Source organism: Pelophylax lessonae (assembly GCF_965119305.1).
Source record: "Pelophylax lessonae genome assembly, chromosome: 1".
Taxonomy (NCBI): domain Eukaryota; kingdom Metazoa; phylum Chordata; class Amphibia; order Anura; family Ranidae; genus Pelophylax; species Pelophylax lessonae.
Genome location: NC_138768.1, coordinates 601881392 through 601906924, shown reverse-complemented (window position 1 = coordinate 601906924; position 25533 = coordinate 601881392). Strand labels below are relative to the sequence as shown.

General features: G+C 42.2%; 1 protein-coding gene across 1 annotated transcript in view; it reads left to right on the top strand.

Annotated features, from left to right (window-relative positions):
• The window catches only part of CENPE (centromere protein E), a 328099-nt gene that overhangs the window by 68975 nt on the left and 233591 nt on the right, over positions 1-25533 (top strand). The window contains exons 16-23 of the mRNA XM_082248665.1: positions 3344-3785; positions 4499-4558; positions 4633-4800; positions 5991-6065; positions 6551-6670; positions 19175-19312; positions 21370-21547; positions 24601-24755. Coding sequence (XP_082104791.1) covers positions 3344-3785; positions 4499-4558; positions 4633-4800; positions 5991-6065; positions 6551-6670; positions 19175-19312; positions 21370-21547; positions 24601-24755 — 1336 coding nt within the window. The remainder of the gene's footprint in view (positions 1-3343; positions 3786-4498; positions 4559-4632; positions 4801-5990; positions 6066-6550; positions 6671-19174; positions 19313-21369; positions 21548-24600; positions 24756-25533) is intronic.

Here is a 25533-nt window from a genome sequence, read left to right as displayed (position 1 = left end):
GATGCCTCTTTGGATGCAGCTGCTTTGATTCCTAGTCTGTCTGTATCAGCAGTGGTCCTTCGGCATATTATCTGGCTGTAAAGCTGGTCTGCAGACCAGACTTCCAAGAAGGCCTTATCTGTTCTCCCCCCTTGTAGGGGTTCGCCTGTTTGGCGCTTCCTTGGATGACATAATTTAGGGTCTCAAGACAAGGGATCAAAGCCCTTCAGGGCCTCCACCGGAGGGTCCAAGAGGACCTGGTCTTGCAAGCCACGAGCAGGCTCTTCCAGACCTGCCGACAAGGCTTCCTCTGCATGAAGGGGTGCCCTCACCCGTATCTGGGGTGGGGGGGGGACATCTTCGCTGGTTTCGGGATCCATGGGCTTCCCTGGTACAGGACAAGTGGGTTCACAGACTTTCGGTCAGGCTAGAAGATCGAGTTTGTCTTATCCTCCGGACAGGTTCTTCCCTTCCATCTGCACTCTTCTACAGGTCGCTTACGGGGTCTCTTTGGGGCAGTGCATGACTTGTTACTTCATGGGGTGATTCTTCTGGTTTCCGACTTCGGATTGTTTTTCAGGGGTTTTATTTAGACCTTTTTACAGTACCCAGGAAGGAAGGCAAGGTACGTCCAATTCTGGACCTCAAGGCGCTAAACTTTGTGCGGGTACAGACGTTCCAAATGGAGTCCATTGGCTCAATAGTGGCGTCCCTACATCAGGGGGATTTTCTCATTCATCAAGGACGCCTACCTTCACATTCCAAAATGTGCCGCTCTCCAGCGCTTCCCCTCCTTTGCCGTGGTAGAGGAGCAATTTCAGTTTGTGGCTTTAACCCTTTGGTCTCACCTCCGCTTCTTGGGTCTTCACGCAAGTGTTGGCCCTGGTGCTAGTATTGTTGCCTCAGCGGGGGATCGCGGCACTGGGGTACCTGGATGATCTTCCTCTGCGAGCGGAGCCTCTGACTGCTCTGATGGACAATTTTTAGAGTACTCTGAGAGAGTTTGGTTGGATTCTGAACCTTCAGAAGATTGATCTATGCCTTACCCCTTCTCAAGACTCTTGTGCAGGATTGAGGCAGAAGGGATTCCTGTCATTCTAGTGGCTCCAGTCTGGCCTCGCTGGTATTGGTACGCCGATCTGGTATGGCTGGTTGCCAATGTTCCTTGGAGACTTCTTCTCAGGGAAGATCTGCTGTCCCAAGGGCCAATCTTCCATCCTGCTTTTACAGTTGCTGGCTTTAATGGCTTGGCTGTTGAAAGCCAGGTGCTGAAGGATAGAGTTTTGTCTGAATCAGTGATTCCTACGCTGTTAAAAGCTAGAAAATCTACCTCTAGGAAGATCTACCATCGTACTTGGAAGACGTACATTGCATGATGTGAGTCTCTTAGGGTTCTCCCCTTTCCTTCATCGGGGGGTTGAGCAGCTCCTGGCCTTGATTAACATCAAGTGCCAGGTTTTGGCCTTGGCGGTTGCCTTTTAATGTCCATTGGCCACACATTCCTTGTTGCGTACCTTTTATCCAGAGAGTTCCACACTTGTCTCCTCTAGTGCGGTCTCCATTACCGCCGTGGGACCTTAATTTGGTTTTCAGTTCTCCATTAACCTCCCTTCAATAATATACGGAAGGTTCTCCCAGACATTGTCCCAGAAGGTGGCCTTTTTTTCTTGCTATTACTGCTGCTTGCAGGGTGTGAGAGCTGGTGGCCTTGTCTTTTTGTTCCCCTTACCTGATGGTTCACAGAGATAAGGTGGTTCCTCATCCCAAAGGTCGCCTTTGATTTCCATTCAAATTAAGACATTGTGTTGCCTTTCCTATGTCCCAGGCCTAAACATCCTAAGGAAATTGCTTTGCATTCCCTGAAAGTGGTTCGGGCAATCAGAGTGTACCTGGCAGCTACAAAGTCTTTTAGGAAGTCAGACTCACTGTTTGTACTCACGGGTGGACCTCAGAAGGGGTTGGCCGCTTCTGCTGCGACCATTTCCAGATGGATCAGACAGGTATTAAGGCTACATTCACACCTGAGCGTAGCGTTTTCGCACGTTTTTTACCGCGATTTACAGGTGTTTTTTGTGCAGGCGTTTTTAGATTGAATAGAGCCCAATGGAAACCGCCTGTAATCTGCCCAAAAAGAAGCTCATGTACTTTTTTGAGCTTTGGGCGTTTTGCTCACAGCGTCAAAACGCTCAGATGTGAACAGGGGCCATTGAAATGAATAGGATTTGTCTTGTTGGGCGTTTTGAGAGCTGATCCTAGAGCAGAAAAACTCCCCAAAAACGCCCCAAAACGCCTACATGTGAACGGAGCCTCAGGCCTATTCAGTTTACGAAATGTCGCTATGTTTATTTTCCTGTGCTGTGCAATAAGTCTCAACGTGGTGTTAAACTCCTATCTTGACATCTTACTACATGTGAACATTGTGCTCCTCGCTGCCCTCAAAAGACTTGGGGCGTCCAATATGGCTGTAAGTATAGGAAGCAAAGTATATAAAACAAAGAAGGGGCGTATGCTTAGCACATTATCCTCAAAACCTGTTTCATCAGACGTCTGTGCTGCCAGTATTTGCAAGGCGGCCCCCTGGTCATCTGTGCACAGTTTCACAAAGTTTTATAAAGGTGGTTGTGTTGGCATCTGCGTATTCTTCTTTTGGCCGCAAGGTTTTGCAGGCTACGGTTTAGAGGACCTTGTCTTCTTTGAGGGTGTATTGTTTTTTTCAGGTGAGCTCCGGTTTTTTATGGTTGAGCTTCAGGTTACCTGGTTGGCTATGGTTTAGCCTTGGAAATTTTTTCTTGCTGTTCCCAACCCTTAATGTTTGACACTGCTTCGGGACGTCCCAATGATCAAGAAGATAAGGCGCTGTGTCAGTCAATGAACCAAAGAGAAAATGGGATTTTTGACTTACCGTAAAACCCATTTCTCTGATGTTTATTGATAGACACAGCACCCACCCCTCTGTGGAGTTTGCTTTCTTTCTTCTTCTGCTTGTAACAAAACTGCCTACAGCGGAGAGTGGGGGTGTGTATGTATATATATGTGTGTATGTGTGTGTGTATATGTATATATATATATATATATATATATATATATATATATATATATATATATATATATATATATATATATATATATATATATATATACCCCCTGGGACTGCCTCATAGGCGTAGTCAAGCTTTTTTCTGGCTAGTGTCCTCCTCCTGTAGGGGGCAGTATAACTCAATGGTCAAGAAGATTTGAAACTGTGTCTGTCAATGAACATCAGAGAAAAGGATTTTACAGTAAGACAAAAATAAAAAATTTTCAGCAGGTTTACATGCATATAATAATCTTCTTTGTCACTGTTACTTTATGCTATTTTATACAGTGCTGTGTTAAAGGATTTCACCTCACCAAACTATAAAGAACTGGAGCAGAAACTTGCAGAGTTGGAGAATCGGCTCCAAGCAGAAGTTGTGAGAAAAGAATCATTTGAAAAAGAGACTTTAAAATTAAAGAAACAACTTGAAGCTAAAGAAGAGGAGAAAGATGAGCTTGTAACAAAACATCAGCTGGAAATAACCACTCTGAAAGATCAGCTACAAAATATGCCTGAAGTAAGGGTTGGTTTGGGATCATACAATGAGCTGGAGCATTTGGATTCAAATAATCTTACACCAAATCAGGTTGACACGAATACTTCACAAAGCACACAGACAGAGCCAGTGCAGGAGAATTGCGTAGAGGAACACCTTTCAAGTCACGTCCATGATATTTGTCAAGAGCAAATACAGATGCTTGAGCAGAAGATAGCAGATCTGGAAACAGGTGTAAGTACTAGGCCTATTAAGTCTCCATAGTTGATGGCTAACTGCAAAATATATTTAGTTGATGGCTAACTGCAAAATATATTTTAGGGTCTCCTTTGTAACCAAGATTCTGTAGCTATTGTATGTGCAAGTGAGGTTTTTGGAGCACTGCACCCTGAAAGCGTTGACCGATCACATAAGCTTACATTTCTATGTACCCCATTGTAAATGCACGCTACATGATCCTTTTTTGTTTTTTACATTTATTTTATTTTTATTTCTGGGTAGCTCAGAAACTGGTGTTGTGTTCACTAACCTCTAAATTGGTTTTGCCGTTTTTTCATACGTAACGTTTACTATTCCCGGATAGAAGTTAAAGTGCATACATGTTCAGAGCCAAGGGCACTCTCTGAAAACTTGCCAGCTTTTCTGAAGGACAAGGCATGCAAAATAGAATCAACCAGAAAGACACATAAGTTTGCAGGGTTATTCAAAAATTCTCCACTTTGCTTCTCAAAAAAACTGCACCAGTGGAACAGTGTGCGTGTGATTTAAGTGAACATCTTAGATCTTTGTATAAGGGCCATGTCACTCTTGGCCTCTACAGAGTTCAAATATACTGCCTGATTCTGAACAGCATTGCAGCCTCGCAGGTTACTTGTGATCAATATTGTGCGTTTGCTTTGCAGATTAGTCTTTTTTTATTGTGCATTATTTTGCGCATTTCTTTTCAGAATCAGCAAAACGACTTTGTAGAAAGTCTCCAAATTTGTGAAGCCCTAATGATGGAGAAAGTAAGTGCCAGTTTATTCTTTCATTTGTGGAATGTTGCAGGTAATGAAAATTAATAAACATTCTTTTGTCCTAGGAAACTGCTCTAAGTGAACTGGCTATTTTGCGGGAGAACTTTGATAGTGTTGTAGTGGAGAACGAGAGCATGAAACAAGAAATTGCTGTAATGGAAAAATATCTTCAAGAGAAAAATGAAACAAATGAGTTTGAACTGTTGGAGAAAGAAACGCAAAAAGAGCATGAGGTAAATCAAACTCTTAGTACTACCTCCTTGATGTAACAAAAATGTGCGCTGAAAATGTTTAAATTTCATGTGATTTTTTTTTTTTTTTTTACACTTCCAGACATAAAATCCTGTATATAAACATTACAACCTTGCCATATAAATTTATCCGAGCAAAAGCCATAGAAGCAGTTAACATGTGTACAACGTGAAAATCTATTGTGATTTTATTTTTTTCTCAAGTTCAGAGTCGAGAATAATTGAGACTTCACCAAGTGTATGCTTTTTTAGTTTAAGGTTGCTGAGAGCAAAACAAATGTATTTTTATTGAGCAACACATTCTATATAATTCACCTAAATCTACTTATCTACCGAATTTATTTAAAATATTGCATTTTTTTTTTTTTTTGCACTATTTGAATAAAAGCTTTTAATCCATTAACCCATTGTGGTGCAAGCTTCCTCTGCAGCATGTGTTATTTAGCTGTGAGGTAGGCTTAGTAGTAGTATAGCTTAATCTTGGTAGTAATGCTCCCAAGAATAAATTATTGAATGTATAATGGAATGACGTGATCCTGAGTTGCATGGCTCATCTTTGCTGTGGTGCATGTTTTATAATCCATCCATTTTCTCTATGCACATGTTTTCACGGAAAAGTCCCAAATTTTTTCTCTAAAACTGGTAAAGTTTAATTGAAGGTGTAATTGGAACACTGGTTTAATGCCTTGTCTTTTTCCAGAACTTACTGGCAGGCATTTTTAAAATCTGCACTAATGTAATACAAAGCTGCCATTAAATCCTTTAAAATGTTTCTCCTTTAAAATGCTTATACCTGGTTGTCATGCTAAACCAGGGTCCACAATACTTTTGTGAGTTACTCACCCACCAGCAATGCAGATCATGATGATTTCGGGTCAGTAATCTGACAAAATTTAAAATTCTCAAAAGTAGGACTAAAACCTCTAGTGAATTTCTCTGTAGAATCTAGAGAGCGTATACAAGTCTTTGTGTTTTATGCTGTGTCATGGAGAAAAGAGATGATTATCGGTGAGGAAGAAATTTCTTACTGCTGGGTTGCTGGAATAATTTTTGTCTTAATTGCACCAAAATTCTTATTTCTGTGTGAAGGTTCCTGTTTATTTCTTTGGTGATGGCTTTCTAATCAACCATTCTTGCTAATGCTCCTTGCCCTATTGCTAATTGCTTTCCAGGCACAACTAATTCATGAAATTGGCAATTTAAAGAAGGTAGTAGAGAATGCAGAGTTATACAATCAAGAACTAGAGGTGAGATTTTTCTAGTGCAATTTTAAACTACTCCATCTTTCATAATAAAATCAGACCAAATGCTAATCAGTTATATCCTCTAATACCATTTATTGTTTTAACAAAATATGAAGTCCTTGATAGGTTAGTTAATGTTCTGTCTTTGAGCCCATTCATTCTCCCCCCCCCCCCCCCCCTGCTGTTAGGGCCGCTTGCTGTGAAATACACCTCAATGCAAAAAATAGGTCCTGCTCGATTTTTCCAAAATGTTGCACACGACAATGCACTGTATGTTATTGTGCACAGCCCTTTACCGTTTACTAAAATAGCCAATTTCTGTTTTAAGCCATATTTGTAAAACCTTTTTTTTCTTTGATGTACCTATCCCATTTTTTTTCTCATGTATATTGAACAGTCTGGACCTTTTTGTATATCTGTTTGCTAGCAAGGCTGCATCCGGTTTCAGAATTGAGAAGTAACTGTTCTTCTATTATTTAAAATTACAGGGTGAACTAGAAAATAAATCAAAAGTTTTGAAAGAACAAGAAAAGCTAATAGCTGAATTAAAGAAAAATGCTGAAGTGCTCTTGAAAAAATCCAAATGTTCTGATCTCTCTATATCTATGGTATAGTATATTAGCAGTAACTGTGTATCTAAAGTATTTTTTAAGTGCTACTTATTGTAAAGGTTGTTTCACTATATCTGCTCTGAGGATGTGTAACAGTGCTCGTATAACTAGATTTGAGAGTTTTACTTTCTTCACTACACCTATAAATAAATAGCCTAGCAGCTGTTCAGCAACAGGAGTTTTAAGGGGAGGTCTACAAGTGACTCTTCAGAACCTAGAGTTTAAAACCGCAAGTGGTAGGCATTCTTGTTCAAATATTTTTATTGGTGCAGAAAAAAAGTGTAACATACAAACACAATAGCTCTTGCGGAATAACCCCAGAAGGAAGGAGTAAAAAACAAAGTGCACAATAGCACTCCAATTGTGTGGGGACGCAGCCCATAACAACTTGATAGGGAAAGCATCCAAAACAAACCTAAGCATTTGATAACTGTTGTATAACACAATATAGGGGATATGGTTAACCCCCAACTATTCAGCTAGGTCATGCATGGTAGGAGGAAGGAAGGGAAGGATCACCCCCTCAGGACAGCTAAACACATAAAAAACTTTGCAAGATAACATTCAAAAAACAGGAAATGACACATGGCGTGTGCAAGTAGAGGTATTGGGCTGGACAGTTTGGGGAAACAAGATAGGCTACTCTAGGTAGAATGAGTAGAGTGACGTTTGCGTTCAGTTGGGCGTAGCTATCGTCTTAATGTTATCGTGGACGTGCTGCTTCTGTTTAGGGTAGTCGGTGATTAACTCGGGCTAAGTGATCAGAAAAAGAGGAGGTAGAAGGAAAGGGGGAGGGAGAAGCTGGAGGGGAGGAAAAGTAGGGGGACGTGGGAGGAAGCGGGGAATAGAGGAACTAAAAAGGGAGAGGGAGGCATGGGAAGTAGTGATGGGTCCCTGGGGGATAGGCATTACCTTCAATCATTTTGCCTCCGGTAGCTACTGCCTTCAATCATATTGCCTTCAATCATTTTGCCTCAAATATTTCCCTCTGGCTTTCCCTTTGGCCTGTTTATTTTGCTCTTACAATATCTGCTATTTGTAAACCTATGCAGAATGATAGTCTTTGTAATGTATGCTACTCATCACAATTTTGCAGAAATATGATAAAGGGCGCCTTGATTTTAGCTATGTAGTGAAGATCGCTGTTGCTACTATTGCTAATGCTTTGTACATTAAAGGGTGCTTTTAAAGTACAGCTGGTTCAAGTGATTTCTGGGCTCCCACTGTTGTCCTGCTTCTGTAAATGCTACTTGCCTGGCAATGTCTGACTTCAGTACTTCTTAATCAGACTCAGGACAATTGTATGTTGCCAAACAAAGAAATCAATTGTTTTAAAAAAGTGTATCTATACTTGATCTGTGTCCCTTACTCAAATCCCTGAAGCCTAAGCATTCGCATATTAGAAAACTAGCAATTTTTAAGGTCTACAATTTCTGTTTACTTTTCTGGTTTTAACAGGAATATCAATTTACTTTTTCTTAATCGTCTATCACAGGACACAGGAGAGTTAATATGCGTGACTGTTTGGGTTTTGCTGCCATCTCAATGTGAACACTAGCCAAAAAAGTCAGAAATCCACACCTAGTCATAACCCCTCCCAGCTCAGTTAAGCTAAGCCTCTGTTTTAGCTAGTGTCCTTAGGTGATGGATGTGCTTCCCTATGGATGTGCTTCCCTGTGTCTATCTGAATATCCAGCTTTTCTCTTTCGTCCACCGACGGACGTAGCTGCTGCTTTAAATCATAGACGGATGGGCAATAAGCCCCTCCCACTAGGAGTGACCAGGTAGAGCCAATGGCTTTGACATGCCCAGGGGGGCGGGATCCGTTGGGTTTTACCCCTGGCCTCGCCATTGCATCTTCAGTTTTAGCTGCCTGGTCTTAGGAGTGGCCAAACAGCTCCCTGCTGGGACCTTTTGTCCTAGCTCAGTTTTAAACGTCTCAAAGGGAACCTTTTTTCATTTTATTTTTTGTTGCTGCTGACTCCAGTTCCTGTGGAATGTCGGCTGGGTTTCGGACTGGCTATATGAGTATATGAATATATGGGGGACCCCGGATGTGGACCTGTTCGCCTCCAGACAAAACAGAAAAGTTTTTAAAAGTTTGTGGCTTGGTCCAGAGATCCTCTGGCCGATGCAGTAGATGGCCTGGTGGCTCCCTGGAGCAAGTACAGGCTAATTTTATGTGTTTCCTCCGCTGAAACTTTTATCTCGCTTGCTACGCAGGGTCGAGTTGGAGGGGATTCCGGTAATTCTAGTGGCTCCAGATTGGCACCGGAGACCCTGGTATGCCGATGTGATTTGACTGAAGGTCGCAGGTCCGTGGACACTTCCTCTGCAGGAAGATCTTCTATCTCAGGGTCCGATCTTCCATCCTGCTTTACAGTCGCTGGCTTTAACGGCTTGGCTGTTGAGAGCAAGGTGTTAAAGGACGGGTCTGTCCAATTCTGTGATCCCTACCTTACTCAAGGCTAGGAAGTCCACTTCTCGGAAGATTTATCATCATATGTGGAAAGCGTACATCGCTTGGTGCGAATCACTGAAGCTGCATCCTAGATCCTTTGCTATCAGCAGGATCCTGGCCTTTCTACAGAAAGGGGTTGACCAACGTTGGGCACTCTTAAGTGTCAGATCTCGGCCTTGGCTGTGTACTTCCAATGTCCCTTGGCTACGCACTCTTTGATTAGTACGTTTCTTTAGGGGGTTTGCCATTTGGCTCCCCCCCAGGAGGTCTCCGTTACCTCCTTGGGACCTTAATTTGGTTCTATTGGTTCTTCAGAAATCTCCTTTCGAGAACATAAGACACATTTTCTTGCTCGCCTTGTCGCAGAGAGTTGCCTTTTTGGTGGCTATCACCTCTGTGCGCAGGGTTTCTGAACTAGCGGCGATATCTTGCCTTATCTGGTAATACACAGGGATAAGGTAGTGTTACAGCCTAATCTGTCGTTTCTTCCTAAGGTGGTTTCAGACTTCCATCTGAACGAAGACCTAGTGTTTCCGTCACTCTGTCCGAAACCTTCGCATCCTAAGGAAATTGCCTTGCATAATTTGGATGTGGTTCGGGCGGTACGGGTGTATCTGGAGACTGAGTGCTTTCTTAAGTCGGACCCCGTTTGTGAATACGGATGGACCCCATAAGGGTCAGGCTGCGTCTGCGGCGACCATCTCTCGATGGCTCAGACAGACGGTGGTGAAGGCATATTCTCTTAAGGGCAAGGTTCCTTCTTTCCCTGCCTCTTGGGCTATCCGCCATCAGGCGTCAGTGATGCAGGTTTGCAAGGTGGCCACTTGGTCGTCTGTACATACGTTCACCAAGTTTTACATAGTGGATGTGTTGGCATCCTCGGATGCGTCTTTTAGCCGCAAGATTTTGCAGGCCGTCATTTAAGGAGCAGTTTACTTTTCCTTCTCCTTTGTGGTTTTGCTACAATTGAGCCCCAATTGCTGCTTGTTGGGCTCCATGTTTATATAGTTGGCTTTGTTAGCCGTGGGAATTGCATTCTTTAAAGTTTTTGTCCTTTCCCCACCCCTCAGTGGTTACTGCTTTTGAATGTCCCATCCGTCTATGATTTTAAAGCGGCAGCTATGTTCGTCGGACGAAAGAGAAAATGGGATTTTTACTTACCGTAAAATCCATTTCTCTGAGTCCACCGATGGATGTAGCTCCCACCCCTCTTTTCTCTGAAGAGTTGGGTTTTGGTTGTTCACTGCTTGCTACTAAACTGAAGATGCAACGGTGAGGCCAGGGGTAATAACCCAGGAATCCTGCCCCCATAGGCGCGTCAAAGCCTTTGGCTCTACCTGGATGAGTCCTCCCAGGAAGAATCTTGGGGTCCATGGCTGCTTTGGACACAAAAGACCATAATAATATAATATGAGCTAAACGAAGTTATCGATACCACAATCCTCTCATTCTAAAGACATTGATTTAGGGTCTTTTCCAGTGCACCCTCACAAGAAGTGATGTATGCTGCTTGGGCTCGCCTACTAAAGTTTTCACCACCAAATAGTTTTGCTTATCAGTATCCAAAGGAGCAGGAAGTTTCAAGAAATGGGGTTCTGTGGTGGTTGACCCGGCTAATTCCTAACTAATTATGACTCGGGACAGTACAACAAAATACTAAGAGAAAGATGGGGCTTTGTATGGGCAATTGGAGAGAGGATGATCGCAATTATCAAACCATATAATTAATATAATTCTATTGCATATAACCTCTTGCAAATATCTGCCTGCACTGATCTGCCCCTCAACGCATGTGTCTGCCAAGGTCTCTATCGCAGCTGGAAATATCGGTCTGCCTTGGTGTCTCTGGCCCTGAGGAAGCCCTGTTGCGAAATGCGTCGGCTTGCTGGGGACCCTAGACGGTGCTATCTAGAGACCGTAACATCTAATGAGATACACTGTATCAGCATTCCCCATGGGAATATATTTCTACATATGTGTTTTTCTTTTATCCAGTCTTTCTATGTAGTTATAGTAGATTTTGTTTTTTGTCTTTTTTATCTATCTATCTCTCTATCTCCAATAAAGAGAGCAATTTTAATTATATGGTGTGATAATTGTGATCATCCTCTCTCCAATTGCCCATACAAAGCGAATGTATAAAAAAAACAAAGAACACTGCGCTTAAGGAGAAGCAGCTAACACCTGAAACAACAGTACAAGTTCCAAATAAAAATATTCAAAGCAATATGGTGCAGTGCTAAATCATGAATAAAAATATAAAAACCAAACATCCATAACAAATGAGGGATGTCAGCATAAACAATCCATAAATGAACACATAAAGTCCACAAAAAGATGGTGATAGCTCAAATAGATTCCCAGAAAGGAAAAGCTCCAGATGTAAGAGGAGGGGATCAGGTGTACCCAGGAGCAGTAGAGATGAATCCACCAGACAAATGTGTTACAAGTGGTCCCTTACCGGATCAACCTTGCCACTAAATTAAAAGGGGCTGGACGCTCAAAATGAATGAGTGGCTGTTCAAGTGAAATCTTCCAATACAGCATAGGGAAAATAGCTGGCAAGAGCACATGCAAATCACATCTCGGGATAGGATTCAATGTATGTGAATATGAAATAAAATAAAGGGAAAACTCCCATAGTGCGTTATCAAATGGCAACCTTTTAATTGATGTTCAAAGATAAAATGCACTCCCATTTAAAAGATCTAGTGTCAGCGAAACAAACAAAGCATGCAGCAGCAGCGTTCCTGCAGATCATTCCTCCTTGGATCACGGGTCACCTGGCTGTGAACGGACTGGTTATAGGAGAGAAGTAACACTACCCCTTCATCCGTCCACCAGGGACCGATATGAAAACTCATGCCCCATTATTTAGCGCTGCACCGTATTGCTTTGAATATGCCCAAACAAAGCCCCATCTTTCTCTTAGTATTTTGTTGTACACGATAATAGGGGTTTGGGCACATTATCACGGCAATTGCTATTTGTGACTCTGACAGTCGAGAGTGGAGAAGGTCCAGATCTTTAAAGACCCCACAGATAAGAGGTTATATGCCTTCTTAAAGACATCAATTTCTCTGGCAGAAGTGGATCTGCAGCCTGCAGTGGAGGTCTGCCAAGCCCTTTAAGTCCAGAGGAAACCTGCTGCATTCCAGAGAATCAAACCTGGTGGAAACAGCCATTTGACAGCTTCTGGAAGACTTCCAAAAACCTGGATTTTTTTGGAAGACTCTATAAGGTAGCTTTCATGAGTGGGCTTTTTCTGTACAAATGAAAAGATTCCTATAGCTCAAATGTTGGTTGATGAAACTGCTCTGCAAGGAGAAAATTGAGAGGCTTCCCTTTTTAAAGACGAATGCTTGTTTTGACCCTCCTTAAATGCCTTCACTGAAAAGGTGACTGTGAGTAAAAACACGCTCCTACCTCTTAAGAAGGCGGCAAAGGTAACAGGTCAGAAACCAGTGGTGCCTTTGCAATCCAAACTTTCTTTTCTTAAGCAACTGGCCTCTACATCCCAAATCCGCAAGAAGTCTTCTTGTTCTCTAGGCAAATCCTTCTGTCCCACGTGTGGTTGTTTGAACTCTGGAAGTCAGACTGACTGGGTCTGCATACCATCTAGTCAGTTATTGCTTTGCTTCATCAGTGGAACTTCCTTGCATCCAGGATGCCTACCTATACAGCCCCATCTTCCAGCCTTACCAATAGTTTTTGAGCTTCACAGTGGAAGATTATCTCACAAAAATGAGTACACCCCTCACATTTTTGTAAATATTTTAGTATACCTTTTCATGTGAAAACGCTGAGGAAATGACACTTTGCTACAATGTAAAGTAGTGGGTGTACAGCTTGTAACAGTGTAAATTTGCTGTCCCCTCAAAAATGACTCAACACACAGCCATTGATATCTAATCCGCTGGCAACAAAAGTGAGTGCACCCCTCAAGTGAAATGTCCAAATTGGGCCCAAAGTGTCAACGTTTTGTGTGGCCACCATTGTTTTCCAGCTCTGCCTTAACCCTCTTGGGCATGGAGCTCAGCAGAGCCTAACAGGTAGCCACTGGAGTCCTCTTCCACTCCTTCATGAGGACATAACGGAGCTGGTGGATGTTGGAGACCTTGTGCTTCTCCACCTTCCATTTGAGGATGCCCCACAGATGCTCGATACGGTTTAGGTCTTGGAGACCTGTTTGGCCAGATCATCACCTTTACCCTCAGCTTTTTTAACAAGGCAGTGGTCATCTTGGAGGTGTGTTTGGGGTCATTATCATGTTGGAATACTGCCCTGCAGCTCCAGTCTCCATAGGGAGGGGGATCATGCCCTGCTTCAGTAGGTCACATGACATGTGGGCATATATGGTTCCCTCAATGAACTGTAGCTCTCCAGTGCTGGCAGCACTCATGTAGCCCCAGACCATGGCACTCCCACTACCATGCTTGACTAGGCAAGACACACTTGTCTTTGTACTCCTCACCTGGTTGCCGCCACACACGCTTGACACCATCTGAACCAAATAAGTTTATCTTGGTCTCATTAGACCACAGGTCATGGTTCCAGTAATCCATGTCCTTAGTCTGCTTGTCTTCAGCAAACTGCAGGCTTTCTTGTGCATCTGCTTTAGAAGAGGCTTCCTTCTGGGACAACAGCCATGCAGACCAATTTGATGCAGTGTGCGGCGTGTGGTCTCAGCACTGACAGGCTGACCCTGTCTGACCCCGGTATGCAATTGGGGGTGCATTTGGCTTTTCTCTCCAGTCTTGTATGATAGTGGTGGCAATGTGGTCTGTTCTGTTTCAGAGACCTCTTGCGTCTCATTCTTGGTAAAAAGCCTTTGTGCATAGTGTCACATGGATTGTTCCACCTGTGCAGTCCTCTGATGCCTCTGTGGGACCTTTCTAAAGCAGTATTATACCCAAAAGAAAACCTATTGCAGCTTAACAATTCCTAGATGTGATTGCTGCATTTGTTTTTATCTTTTTTTTTTTTTTCCCCAGTAAAACCTTTATCCCAAAAGGTAAAAACGGTTTGCTGTAGCTGCTTAAGTGTTAGCTGATGTTGGGCTTCAATTTGTTACAATTCCAGGGTCTCCAAGAGACCCTGGAATTGTAAGTCCAAAGCGGGCACTTCTGGTTCCACAGACCAGCCTTCTCCAGCCTGAAGGGGCACCCTCACCCACGTTTGGGGTGGGGGGGGGCATCTTCGCTTCTTTCCAGATCTGTTGACCTTGCTCATTCAGGACAAATGGGTCCACGAACTGATTCAGTTCGGTTAAAAGATCGAGTTTCGGTCCTTTCGTCCGGCAAGGTTCTTTCCTTCCAACTTAAGCCTCTCTCCAGAGCGGCTACAGCGCCTCTACGGAGCAGTGCAGGACCTGTTAGAGGTATTGTGCCAGTCCCAGAGTTGGAACATTTCCAAGGTTTTTATTCAAATCTGTTCACAGTTCCCAGGAAGGAAGACAAGGTTCATCCGATCTTGGATCTTAAGGCTCTGAACCACTTTGTGTGGATTCAGAAATTTTGGATGGAGTCCATCCGCACAGTAGTAGCTTTCATTCATCAGGGAGATCTGCTGGCTACTATTCATCTCAAGGACGCTTACCTTCATATTCCAATATATGTCGGGCATCAGTGTTTTTTCTTCGTTTTGCCATGGGCGAGGAGCACTTTCAATTTGTGGCGTTACCCTTTGGTCTCACTTCAGCTCCTTGAATGTTCACAAAGGTTTTGGCCCCAGTGTTGGCCTTGTTACGGCAGAAGGGGATCGCGGTACTAGGTTACCTGGACGATCTGCTTCTGTGTGAAGTCTTCCTCTGCTCTAGAATCGACTTGGACGTTACTGTGCGAACTCTGCAGAAGTTCGGGTGGACACTGAATTTTCTGAAATCGGCACGGTCTCTGTCCACAAAGCTTAACTACTTGGGTCTGACGCTGGATTCAGCGTCAGCCCGGGTGTTTCTTCTAAAGTTTTAGAAACTTCTGAAGCTACAGGATGCTTTTCGGCTCCTGTTGCCCAACCATCAATCATCACTCAGAACTTGCATGCAAGTGCTGGGTCTGATGGTCTTCACCTTCAAGGCGGTTTCCGTTTGCGCAGTTACACTCCAGACCTTTGCAACGGGAGATTCTGATCAAATGGAGCAAGGATCTGCTGTCATTGAACAAAATCTGATTCTGTTGAGTAGGGGTTCGAGGGAGTCTCCCCTATGGTGGCTCTGCTCCCCGGCCCTACGTCCTGAAAAAAATATTTTCTTCCCCTGTAGTGGACTGTAATCACCACAGATGCCAGTTTTCCCGGATGGGGAGGTGTCTTGGGAGTGTGTTCGGCCCAAGATATCTGGACTTGGGATGCCATGTGTGGATACAATCGGACAATGCTCCGGCTGGGGTATATGTCATCAAGGGGGCACAAGAAGTGCCTTGGCGGCCCAGGAAGTGGCCGGCATCTTGAGGTGGGCAGAACGATATGTTCCGGCCCTCTGTGCTGGGTACATTCTGGGGGTAAAGAATTGGCAAGCGGACTATCTCAGTCGGCAGGCGTTGGATCCGGGAGAATTGTCTTTTCACCCAGAGGTATTTCATCAACTGTGTCTTCGGTGAGGGACCCCCCATGTGGACCTTTTTGGCTTCCCGTCTGAATGGGAAGGTGCAGAGGTTCGGGTCAAGGTCTTGGGATCCTCTGGCCGACGCCGCAGACGCTTTGGTGGCCACTTGGGGTCAGTATTGTCTGATTTTATGCCTTTCCTCTAATACAAGACCATATGGTCTTAGTACGCAGGCCTGGTAAGGCTGGTAATGAAGGTGTTAAACTCTGCGCTAAGGAATGTATAATGGGTATATGAGTAGGCTGCAGCCTCCCAGAAATATAGCCAAAGACTATATAAAAGTATGAAAGTAAGAGTATGGGAATGGCGCTGTCTACTGGGAAAATGTGTTTATATGTTGACAGGAAAAGTGTATACAAACAAATGCACAAAAATAAATAGATAAATATCAATATCCAAAAAATGCACAAAGATAAATAAATATCATAGTAAATGCAGGACGCTGCTGAAGGACGTTGGATGACGAAACGCGTACAGCGCCGTCGCATCACGTCCGGTTCCGGCATTGCATGGAACGCATTGCGTTCTAAGGATCTGTGTCATGCTTATTTTGCATTGAAACTTTGTGAGTACCCATTCATCTTTTTATACGAATAAAGAGTTTAAACAGTATTACACTATTGGCTTTCTTCTTGCCCTACATGATCCACCTGCCCACATCTTGTCCCGCTATGCTTGGCTGATACTGGAGCACATACCCCATATGAGAACGGACCCCCTTGAGACCCGGGCATTCCTATAGGAACAGTTCCGGAGCCCTACTGGGCACTTCCGATATACCCTTATCTCAAGACCCCCGGAGAGGAACAGGAGGGATTATTTCCTTATCTATATACCCGCTCTTTACCCCTGTGTGGGGTGGGTATTTCCGGTGAGTGGGCTACCTACCATAGGGGTCACCGAGCACCTTACCACCCACCACGGGGTTGTTGCCAGTCCTTCTATATGATGAAATTTGTCACTTATATGGACTAATTATATTTGCTGACACTTAGTCACTTTAATTTGATCTCAGTATTTACTTGCACTGGTCACTTTATTTGTTTAATACTTTGCCATTTTTTTTTAACACGTTGCACCGTTATTGGATTCACTTGTACTTTTATATACTCTTATATTTTTTGTATGCACCTGGTCACTTTATCAACTGATTTTTATTCATCCAAACACTGTATAGGTTTGCACCTGTAATTCACTGTCACATCATATTGTTACTTATTTATTATGATATTTATTTATCTTTGTGCTTTTTTTTGGATATTGATATTTATTTATTTTTGTGCATTTGTTTGTATACACTTTTCCTGTCAACATATCAACACATTTTCCCAGTAGACAGTGCCATTCCCATACTCTTATTTTCATACTGGTAAGGCTGGTAGCAGACGTTCCTTGGAAACTTCCCCTCAGGGAAGATCTTCTGTCTCTGGGACCAATCTTCCATCCTGCTTTATGGTAGCTGGCTTTAATGGCATGGCTATTGAAAGCCAGGTGCTTAAAGACAGATGTCTGTCTGAGTCGGTGATTCCTACGCTGTTGAAGGCTAGGAAATCTACTTCCAGGAAGGTTTATCTTCAAGTTTGGAAGGCGTACATTACTTGGTGTGAGTCGCGAGGGGTTCTCTTTGCTCCTTTTCTGTGTCTCGTCTGTTGGAGTTTCTACAATTGGGTGTAGATCAACATTTGGCTCTGGGCACCATCAAGGGCCAGATTTCCACCTTGGCCATATTTTTCCAAAGGCTGTTGGCTGCGAAGTCCATGGTTCACACTTTTTTGTGCAGGGAGTTCACCATCTGGCTCCTCCTCCTCCTCCTCCTTTGGTTCTGTCGGTGCTTCAAAGGCCCCCCTTTGAAATTATTTGAGAAATTCCTCTGCTCACATTGTCGCAGAAGGTGACTTCCTTAGTAGCTATTACCACCTCACGTCGCGTGTCAGTTGACTGCGTTGTCCTGTCGGTCACCTTACTTGGTGATTCATAGGGACAATGTGGTGTTGCGGCCATGTCAGGCGTTTCTTTCTAAGGTTGTCTTGGGATTTAATTTGAATGAAGGCATTGTGCTACTGTCCCAATGTCCTAAGCCTACACATCCTAAGGAAATTTCCTTGCATTCTTTAGATGTGGTAAGGGCGATTCGGGTTTACCTGGCGGTGACTGAACCGATTTAAGAAATTTTGATTCTTTCTTCTTACAGATGGACCTTGTAAGGGGCAGGCCGCATCTGCTGCGACCATTTCCAAGTGGATCAGGCAGATAGTGGTGCAGGCCTACTCCATTAAGGGTCAGGGGCCTCCTTTCCCTGTTAAAGTGCATTCTACGAGGGCATTAGTGCCACCGGGGGCCTTCCGCCATCAGGTGTCAGTGGTTCAGGTGTGCAAGGCAGCCATGTGGTTGTCTGTACACACATTCACAAAATTTTATAAGGTGGAAGTACTTGCATCTTCGGATGCGGCGTTTGGTTGCAGAGGCTTCCGTTTTCTTGAGGGTGAAAGTTTTTCCTTGTGGTGAGCTCCAATTGTTCCTAAGTTGAGCTCCTGTTGTTACCTGGTTGGCTATGTTTAGCCTTGTTTGGAATTCTGTGTTTTGTGTTTTTTTTTTTTTTTTTTTCCCAACCCTCATGTTGATACTGCTTTGGGCCATTCCACTGTTCTGAAGACTTGAAGCTGTGACTGTCAGTGAACGAAAGAGAGCTGGATTTTTGTCTTACCGTAAAATCCTTTTCATTGAGGTTCACTGTCAGGCACAGCACCTACCCACTGTTGGGGTAGCATTATTTGTTCTTCTGACACTGCTTGTTACAGGCTGGAATCCTACAGCAGGAAGTGATGGTATACCCTCTGGGGCTGCCCCAGGGGCGTAACCAAAAGTTTCCTCCTAGTCCTACTCCTGAAAGACCATAATACCAATGGTCTGAAGACTTTAAGCTGTGTCTGTCAGTGAACCTCAGAGAAGGAATTTTTTGTACATCTCCAAAAGCCCTGAGTCTACTGCTGGATGCCACCCCCTAAGTATGTGATGTCAGCAGGCTGTCCCTCAAATGACACTCCATAATATTTACTTTTGCTCCCCCAGCAGATACATAAAATGGTTATATAGGGAGGCGCTAAGCCAGCACAGAAGTTAATTACACTCCCAGAAGAGGAGGGGGATATGACATGCAAGGGTGGAGGGGGGCTGTGCTAGGGAATTCACTCATTTTGGAGTAATTGATTTTCCTGGCGTAGTCTACTCTTCCTGTCAAGTTCAAAGACCCATTCTAAGTGAATAAAAAAATAAACTATTTGCTAGAGCTTTAAATACCGTACTTTTTTTGTGTGTGCTCTTACATACAGTATAAAGTTGGTGGCAGGACCCCTCGGGTGGATGTGAGGTTTGTAGATGTGTGAGTCTCATTGTATCCTTTTCTGTTCTGCCTAATGTATATGTTTTGGTATTTTCTTAGGGGGATGACCATGAAAAAGTTTTTGAAGAAGTACTTCAGCTGAAACAGTCTTTATGTGATGCTGAAACTGTTACCCGGGATGCTCAAAGGGAAGCTGCCTTCTTAAGAAGTGAGAACATAGAGTTGAAGGAGAAAATGGTGAGTTTCTAGCACAAAGTGCATCAGAATTAAAGTTGCTATTTAATCTAGGGTGTCTTAACTGATTTGCTGTGGAACCCTATAGTTGAAGTGCAATTACATTCGCCTAGCAGTGGTTTCACTTTCTCCCCTACAGCTAATGGACGAATTGACATTTGGTTGCTTGGAATGCTTAGTGTGGCATCACCAGAGAGATGGAACTAAAAAACATATAGCTCTGTTTCTCTGATGTCACGCAAATCCCTCTGACAACCAAACCATTGACCAGAGTCCCTTCTCTTGTGCACTGCACTTCCAGCCTGGGCAGCCTATATGGTTCCTGACACATGTGCAGTTGGATCCGCTCTTCTTTCTGAGCCACGGCAGAGGGGAGAACAGTGTGGGAGGTTAGAAGAATTTAAAAATTTGTAAAGTTTCTGCCTGGTCTTCTGTTCACACGTTTACAAAGTTCTACCAGTGCTTGTGATGTATGGTTGAGAAATTAGGATTTTTTGATTAACCTTTAAATACTTTTTTTCATCGAGTACATCACAGGACACAGAGATACCTCCCCCTTGTCGGTCTCTCTCATTGCTTGCTACAAAACTGATACTTAGGAGGAGTTATGACTGGATGGGAAACCTTGCTATTTTTGTCTGGTCCTCTATCCTTATTTTGTACAGTGCCCTTTTTTGGTCCATGTCCTGTGATATACTTATAAGAAAATAATTTTACAGGTAAATCAAAAATCCTAATATTTACTCGATGCACACATTTCATAAAATTTCCATGACATTCATTATGAAGGTTTTTTTGATTTGCTACTTTTTTTTTTGTCTTGTATTATTAGTATTGTAGCGAATAGTGTGACCTTGTATCATAATAAAAGGTGTAGCAAGGGTTTATTGAAATATAATAAGATGGAAATAAACTTGTACCTTAATGTCGCTCTGCCAATGTTAATCCATTCAAAGAAAATCACACTACTGGCGTTAATACCATAAATTATTGGCATAAACATACCCACAATTATAATTAAGATGCTTTCCTCGCTAATTTGTGTGTACTATAGGTTTTATGTGTCTTCTGTGAAAAAAGGGTAGGTGGGTATGATGTCACTGTCCCTAAATTGAACACCTCCTGTACACAACAGACATATGCAGCACAGAACAGGAGCACATATGTCAGCCTGTTAACTTACAATGTAACCAGTTCACACTTCTGCCTCTTCCCCCCCCTTCTCACTTACACACAACTTTGCTAAAAGTATCCAGAGAGCCAAGTAGCAGAAATGTGCATATATCAGAAGAGAGTTTATGGTCAGCAATTACAGCTGGCCGGGTTTTCTGAAGTGAGCTAACCAGGATTACATGGCTCCAGGAAGTGATGGGGAGGCAGTGGCAGCTGGGGTTAGGCAATAGGGAGGAAAAAGATTGGTTTATATTTTTTTTTTAAGACTATAATGCTATAAAAACATGATATAGGAATGCAGAGCTCTCTGGAACCAAAAGCATTAAAATACACTTTTGTGAATATGTTTAGACAATATTGTGCTGTCAATCAAAGCTTGTTGGAAGTAAAAATTCTGTCTGGGCAGTGGGTGGCTGATAGCAGGGAAACAAAAGCATCCAAACCTAGAGCTCTATTATTATGGTGTATGAATGCCAACAATAAGCTTCTCTTATTTACTCTCTTTTAATTAAATATAATATTGAAAGTGGTTATCATTGAAAGTGGTTTTATCTGTTGGACCACTGTAAAAATAAAAAAACAACAAAAATTGCCTGTTCATCAGCCAGACATCTTGTGAGCGTATAACTTTCTATACTCTTTACTTCTGGACTGTTATTAGTTAGCATTATGTCCTGCTATCCGTGTACTACAACCCCCCCCCCCCCTCCAAATATTATGGGGGAGGTGGTATGTAGTCCTATCCTACACTATCATATATAGTTATTAAAGGTCCCCCCCCCCCCCCCCGAGACTTTAAAACCAATTTAAGGCTTTATATAATTTAGTTATCATAAAACCGAACTACATATATCAAACCAATGTGTTTTTTTTTTTTTTTTTAACAGGATGAACTCTCACTTCACTGCCAACAGAGAGAGAGAGATGCCTCTTCTTCCGAAAAGCAGTTAGAATTGGAGAAGTCCAATTACAAAAGAATGCAAACTGATTTGCAGAAAGAACTGCAATGTGCATTTAATGAGATTAACCAGCTCAACGGGCTTCTTGCAGGAAGAGTCCCTAAAGGTCTGTTAATTTTGCAATGCGTTGCTCTGCAGAAAGATCTGTACAGAGTTTAAAAGGGATTATAAGAAAGAAAAATGGAGTGCTCTGTAACACCAGTGTCCTGGCTGCATCTTATATTAAGACCTTGTACACACCGGAGCTCAATAATGCCTGTTTTACAGGTGTTTGTCTTTTTTGTTTTGTTTTTTTTCTGCCTCTAAACACCCCTTCATGTTAGCCTATGTGTTCATGCACACACAGGTGTTTGCAGGAGTTTAAAAGTAGATGCATTCAGAGGCAGGCTAAAAACACCTCACTGACGCGTTCTAAAGAGGAGCATTTGGGCTTAATAAATGCACGTTCGTGCATTTATGCGCGTTTGTGCCTTAAGACATTCTAATAGCCAGAATAAATTATTATTCTGGCCAAATGAATGCATTCGCACCAAACATGTCAATGTGCTTACAAAAACAGATTTTACCACATTTTTTTTTTTCTGTTGCTTTTCTTCTGTTAGGAGAAAATAAATCTAAATGGATACAATGTGCATGTGGCCTTAATATTTTTTTGCTAAAAATTTAATATCTTTAGCTATAGTTTCCCTATAAAAAAAAAATGTCAAAAACCCTTTACTTTTACCGTAGGTGGAGCTGCTCCAGAGGGTGATGGGATATGATCACCTCGAGAGCACCAAATTGGATGACTACTGAATGTGCAAGTTAGTATTTGCATAAACATGCTTTAGGGATTCATCCTCCAATTGGAAGGCTTGGAAACTTTTTTTAAATTTGTTGCCAACAAAAATATAGTGTATAAATGTAATGATAGATTCCCAAAATGCAGCATTTGGTACTGTCAGGAACTCTATAGATGGGTTGCCCCAAATTGAATGATTGTCAGAGGCAATTGTTAATACCATAAATACTTTATTAGGGCCGAAACAACTAATCGATTAATTAGTTGATTAAACTATGTTAATCAACAACTAATCAATTATGAAAATAGTTGTCAACTATTTTCATAATGGATTAGTTGGTCAGCCGATTAGTTGGCCTGCATACAGAATGCATTATTTGTTTACTTATCAGATGACCCAGTGCAGCACACATACAGCTTAGTACACAGTCAATACATGTCAGTAAGTGCCTTAGAACTTGTGAATGTCTGAGGCGCAATTCCTCATGGGTCATGTAGTCCTGAGCAGAAAGTAAGTGGTTCTAAAGGCAGAAGTTTTTTTTTTTTTTTTTTTTTACCTTGCTAAAGAGCAGGGGTCTTCAAACTATGGCTCTCCAGTTCAGAAACTACAATTCCTGTCATGTCTGTGAATGTCAGAGTTTTACAATGCCTCATGGGATGTGTAGTTCCACAACAGCTGGAGGGCTGTACTTTGAAGATCCCTGCTATAGGGGCACTCTATCTATACTATACTTTGCAGCTTGCTATAGGGGCACTGTGAAGGCAGTAGAAGCCAGAAGCGTTGGTGGGGGACACCAGAAGAGAAGAATCAGGACTGCTTTGTGCAAATCCATTCTATAGAGCAGGCAAGAATAATAGGTTTGTTGTTTGTTGTGTTTTTTTAATCTGCCCAACAACAAATTGGCCAAAAAAAAGCATACAAAATGCAAAAAGCAAATCGCAGCAAAATCACGTGCGCAAAACTCACAGCAAAAAGCATAAAAAGCAAACTGCATAGGTGTGAACTGAGCCTTATGCTGGCCATACCCATCGATTTTCAGACGAGAATATTCATACAAAAAATCTTTGTACATTCGCTGAATGAAAGAATGTTGTTTTGAAAATTTTACTTGCTTTTAACATTCAGTTTTAAAAGTAGTGTAATTTCTTAATGAAAACCACATACACTGTCTGAAAATTCCTTTGACCAAGAAGTTTTCCCTTCTTCTCTTTCGACTTATTCAAATCTTCCCGTCACTGTGGTCAAAAACGAACAACGATTTTGACCCCACTAACGATTTGAAAATCGAACAAATGTTCTTAAAATGAAAAATTTTTTGAAGGAAGACATTGTTTTTGTATGGCCAGCATAAGTGACAGCAGGCGCAGGGAGCTTTTATCAAGCCACCTGCCTATGACAAGAGTCTATGACAAAACTAAAATAAAAAAAATAAAAAACTCTTTAGAAAAAAATTTGATCTGAGTCTGATGATTTTTTACCAGATTCATCCTCCTAATAGTATATACATTATATCTCTTCTGTCATTCTCAGAGTGGGTTAGAGATTTTGCTCACTAACCATATAGTTAGTTATATTTACCACTGCATATAGATATTTAGGAATAAATTGCCTTTTTTTAAAAACTTTACATATTTAACTAAATTATACACCACACTTTTTTTTTTCATTATCCAATTAGTCGATTAATCGATTCAATAATCGGCCAACTAATCGATTTATGAAAATAATCGTTAGTTGCAGCCCTATACTTTCCTATATTTAATGTGGTATTACTCAAGGCTGTACCCTGACAATTGCCAGCTGTTTAAAAGCATTATGTAGGTATTCATAAGAGAACACAATGGCCCTCTCTGTAGTTGTCTCTGAAGCTGTACAGGTGTTACACACAAAAGTTTGGAGTAAGTTATGGGTATTGGTTTATTGTGCAGCTAGAAAGTAATACTGTAAATTCAAAAACGCCTGACCAGATAGTTTGGAAGGCATCTAAAGGGTCCTAAATGAAATCCTAGGGGTCTTTTGATGCCAGACTGAAGAGCACATGAAATCTGTTTTCCTAGAGCATATTTCGGGTATATAGCAAGAGGAAATGGCAAAAGCGTAAAGGATTTTTGCCAGGAAACATACTGCTTAAAATAACCCTACCCATAAGATCGTGGCACATTTATAGATTGTTTGGTCTTAGTCTATAAGGTATTGGAGATCTTTTTGGAAAAGACAGCTGTGAAAAATACTGCAGAGGGATTTCCCCTTGTTCTAAGTTGTCAATTAAAAATAAAATATTTGAATATGACCCTTTCACCTCAGTATGTAATAGTCTTTTAAAAGCAACTTTAATAAAATTTCATTAATTTTAGTGATACAATATTATGCTTTGCAGATCTGCTTTCTCGGGTGGAACTGGAAAAGAAGATTGCTGATTGCTCAAAGCAGCTTACCAATGCTCTTGAAGAGAAAAATGGTCTAGAAAATGAAATCGCTTTTTTGTCAGAATTGAAATCTTTGCCAAGTGAAATTGAACAACTTAAGAACCAGGTAAAAGATTTTTTAGCTTTTATTTTAACAAAATTAGCCATGTCCTTTTGCATTGCGTTGCTAGTAATTTTATCTTAACCTTAAAAATTTGTGGTCTGGTGTGTACAATATGGTTTCTATAACTGACATATCTAGAACTGGACGGTAGCTCTCTGCTTCTAGGATAAGTTGAGATGGACTGGTCACTTTCAGGGAGATGTATAATGCCATTGCATCTTTTGAGCAAAAAGAATGCGCTTTGCAGACCTCATGTAATTCTTTTCTCTATTGTCCATTGACAGACGCAGCAGCTATACTTCTTTACCATTGGGTTATGCGCCATCTACATTCCTGCATAGGATGCCAGTTTTAATCTGCCTAGTCAGGAGTGAGGGCCTAGTTCCTTGCCGAGATCTTTGGTCCTGGCATAGAAGTAATTTTTTTATGTAGATTTTTTTTTTTTTTAGCTAGTCATTTTTTTCTCCGGAACGTTTTTCCTTTGAGATTTTCTAGCAATTATGCCGCACTGGGGGACTGGACCCCCATATCCAGTGGTCACCCTAGTCTGGCCATCGAGTGCGTGCAGCTCAGCACTGGGTCGGCCGTGGCATAGTCCCACTGGATGGGGACTGGCCCCATGAGTTAAACGTCTCGCCAGGACGCACACGACAGGGTCTAGGCTGATGTTGCAGCGTTCCTATTTGGCCGCCAGCCCCCCTACTTCGATGCGTGGGGTCCTGTCATGAGATGGCGCCCGCCTGTGTTCCCGGTATAGTGAGTAAACGTGTCGTCGTCGTCG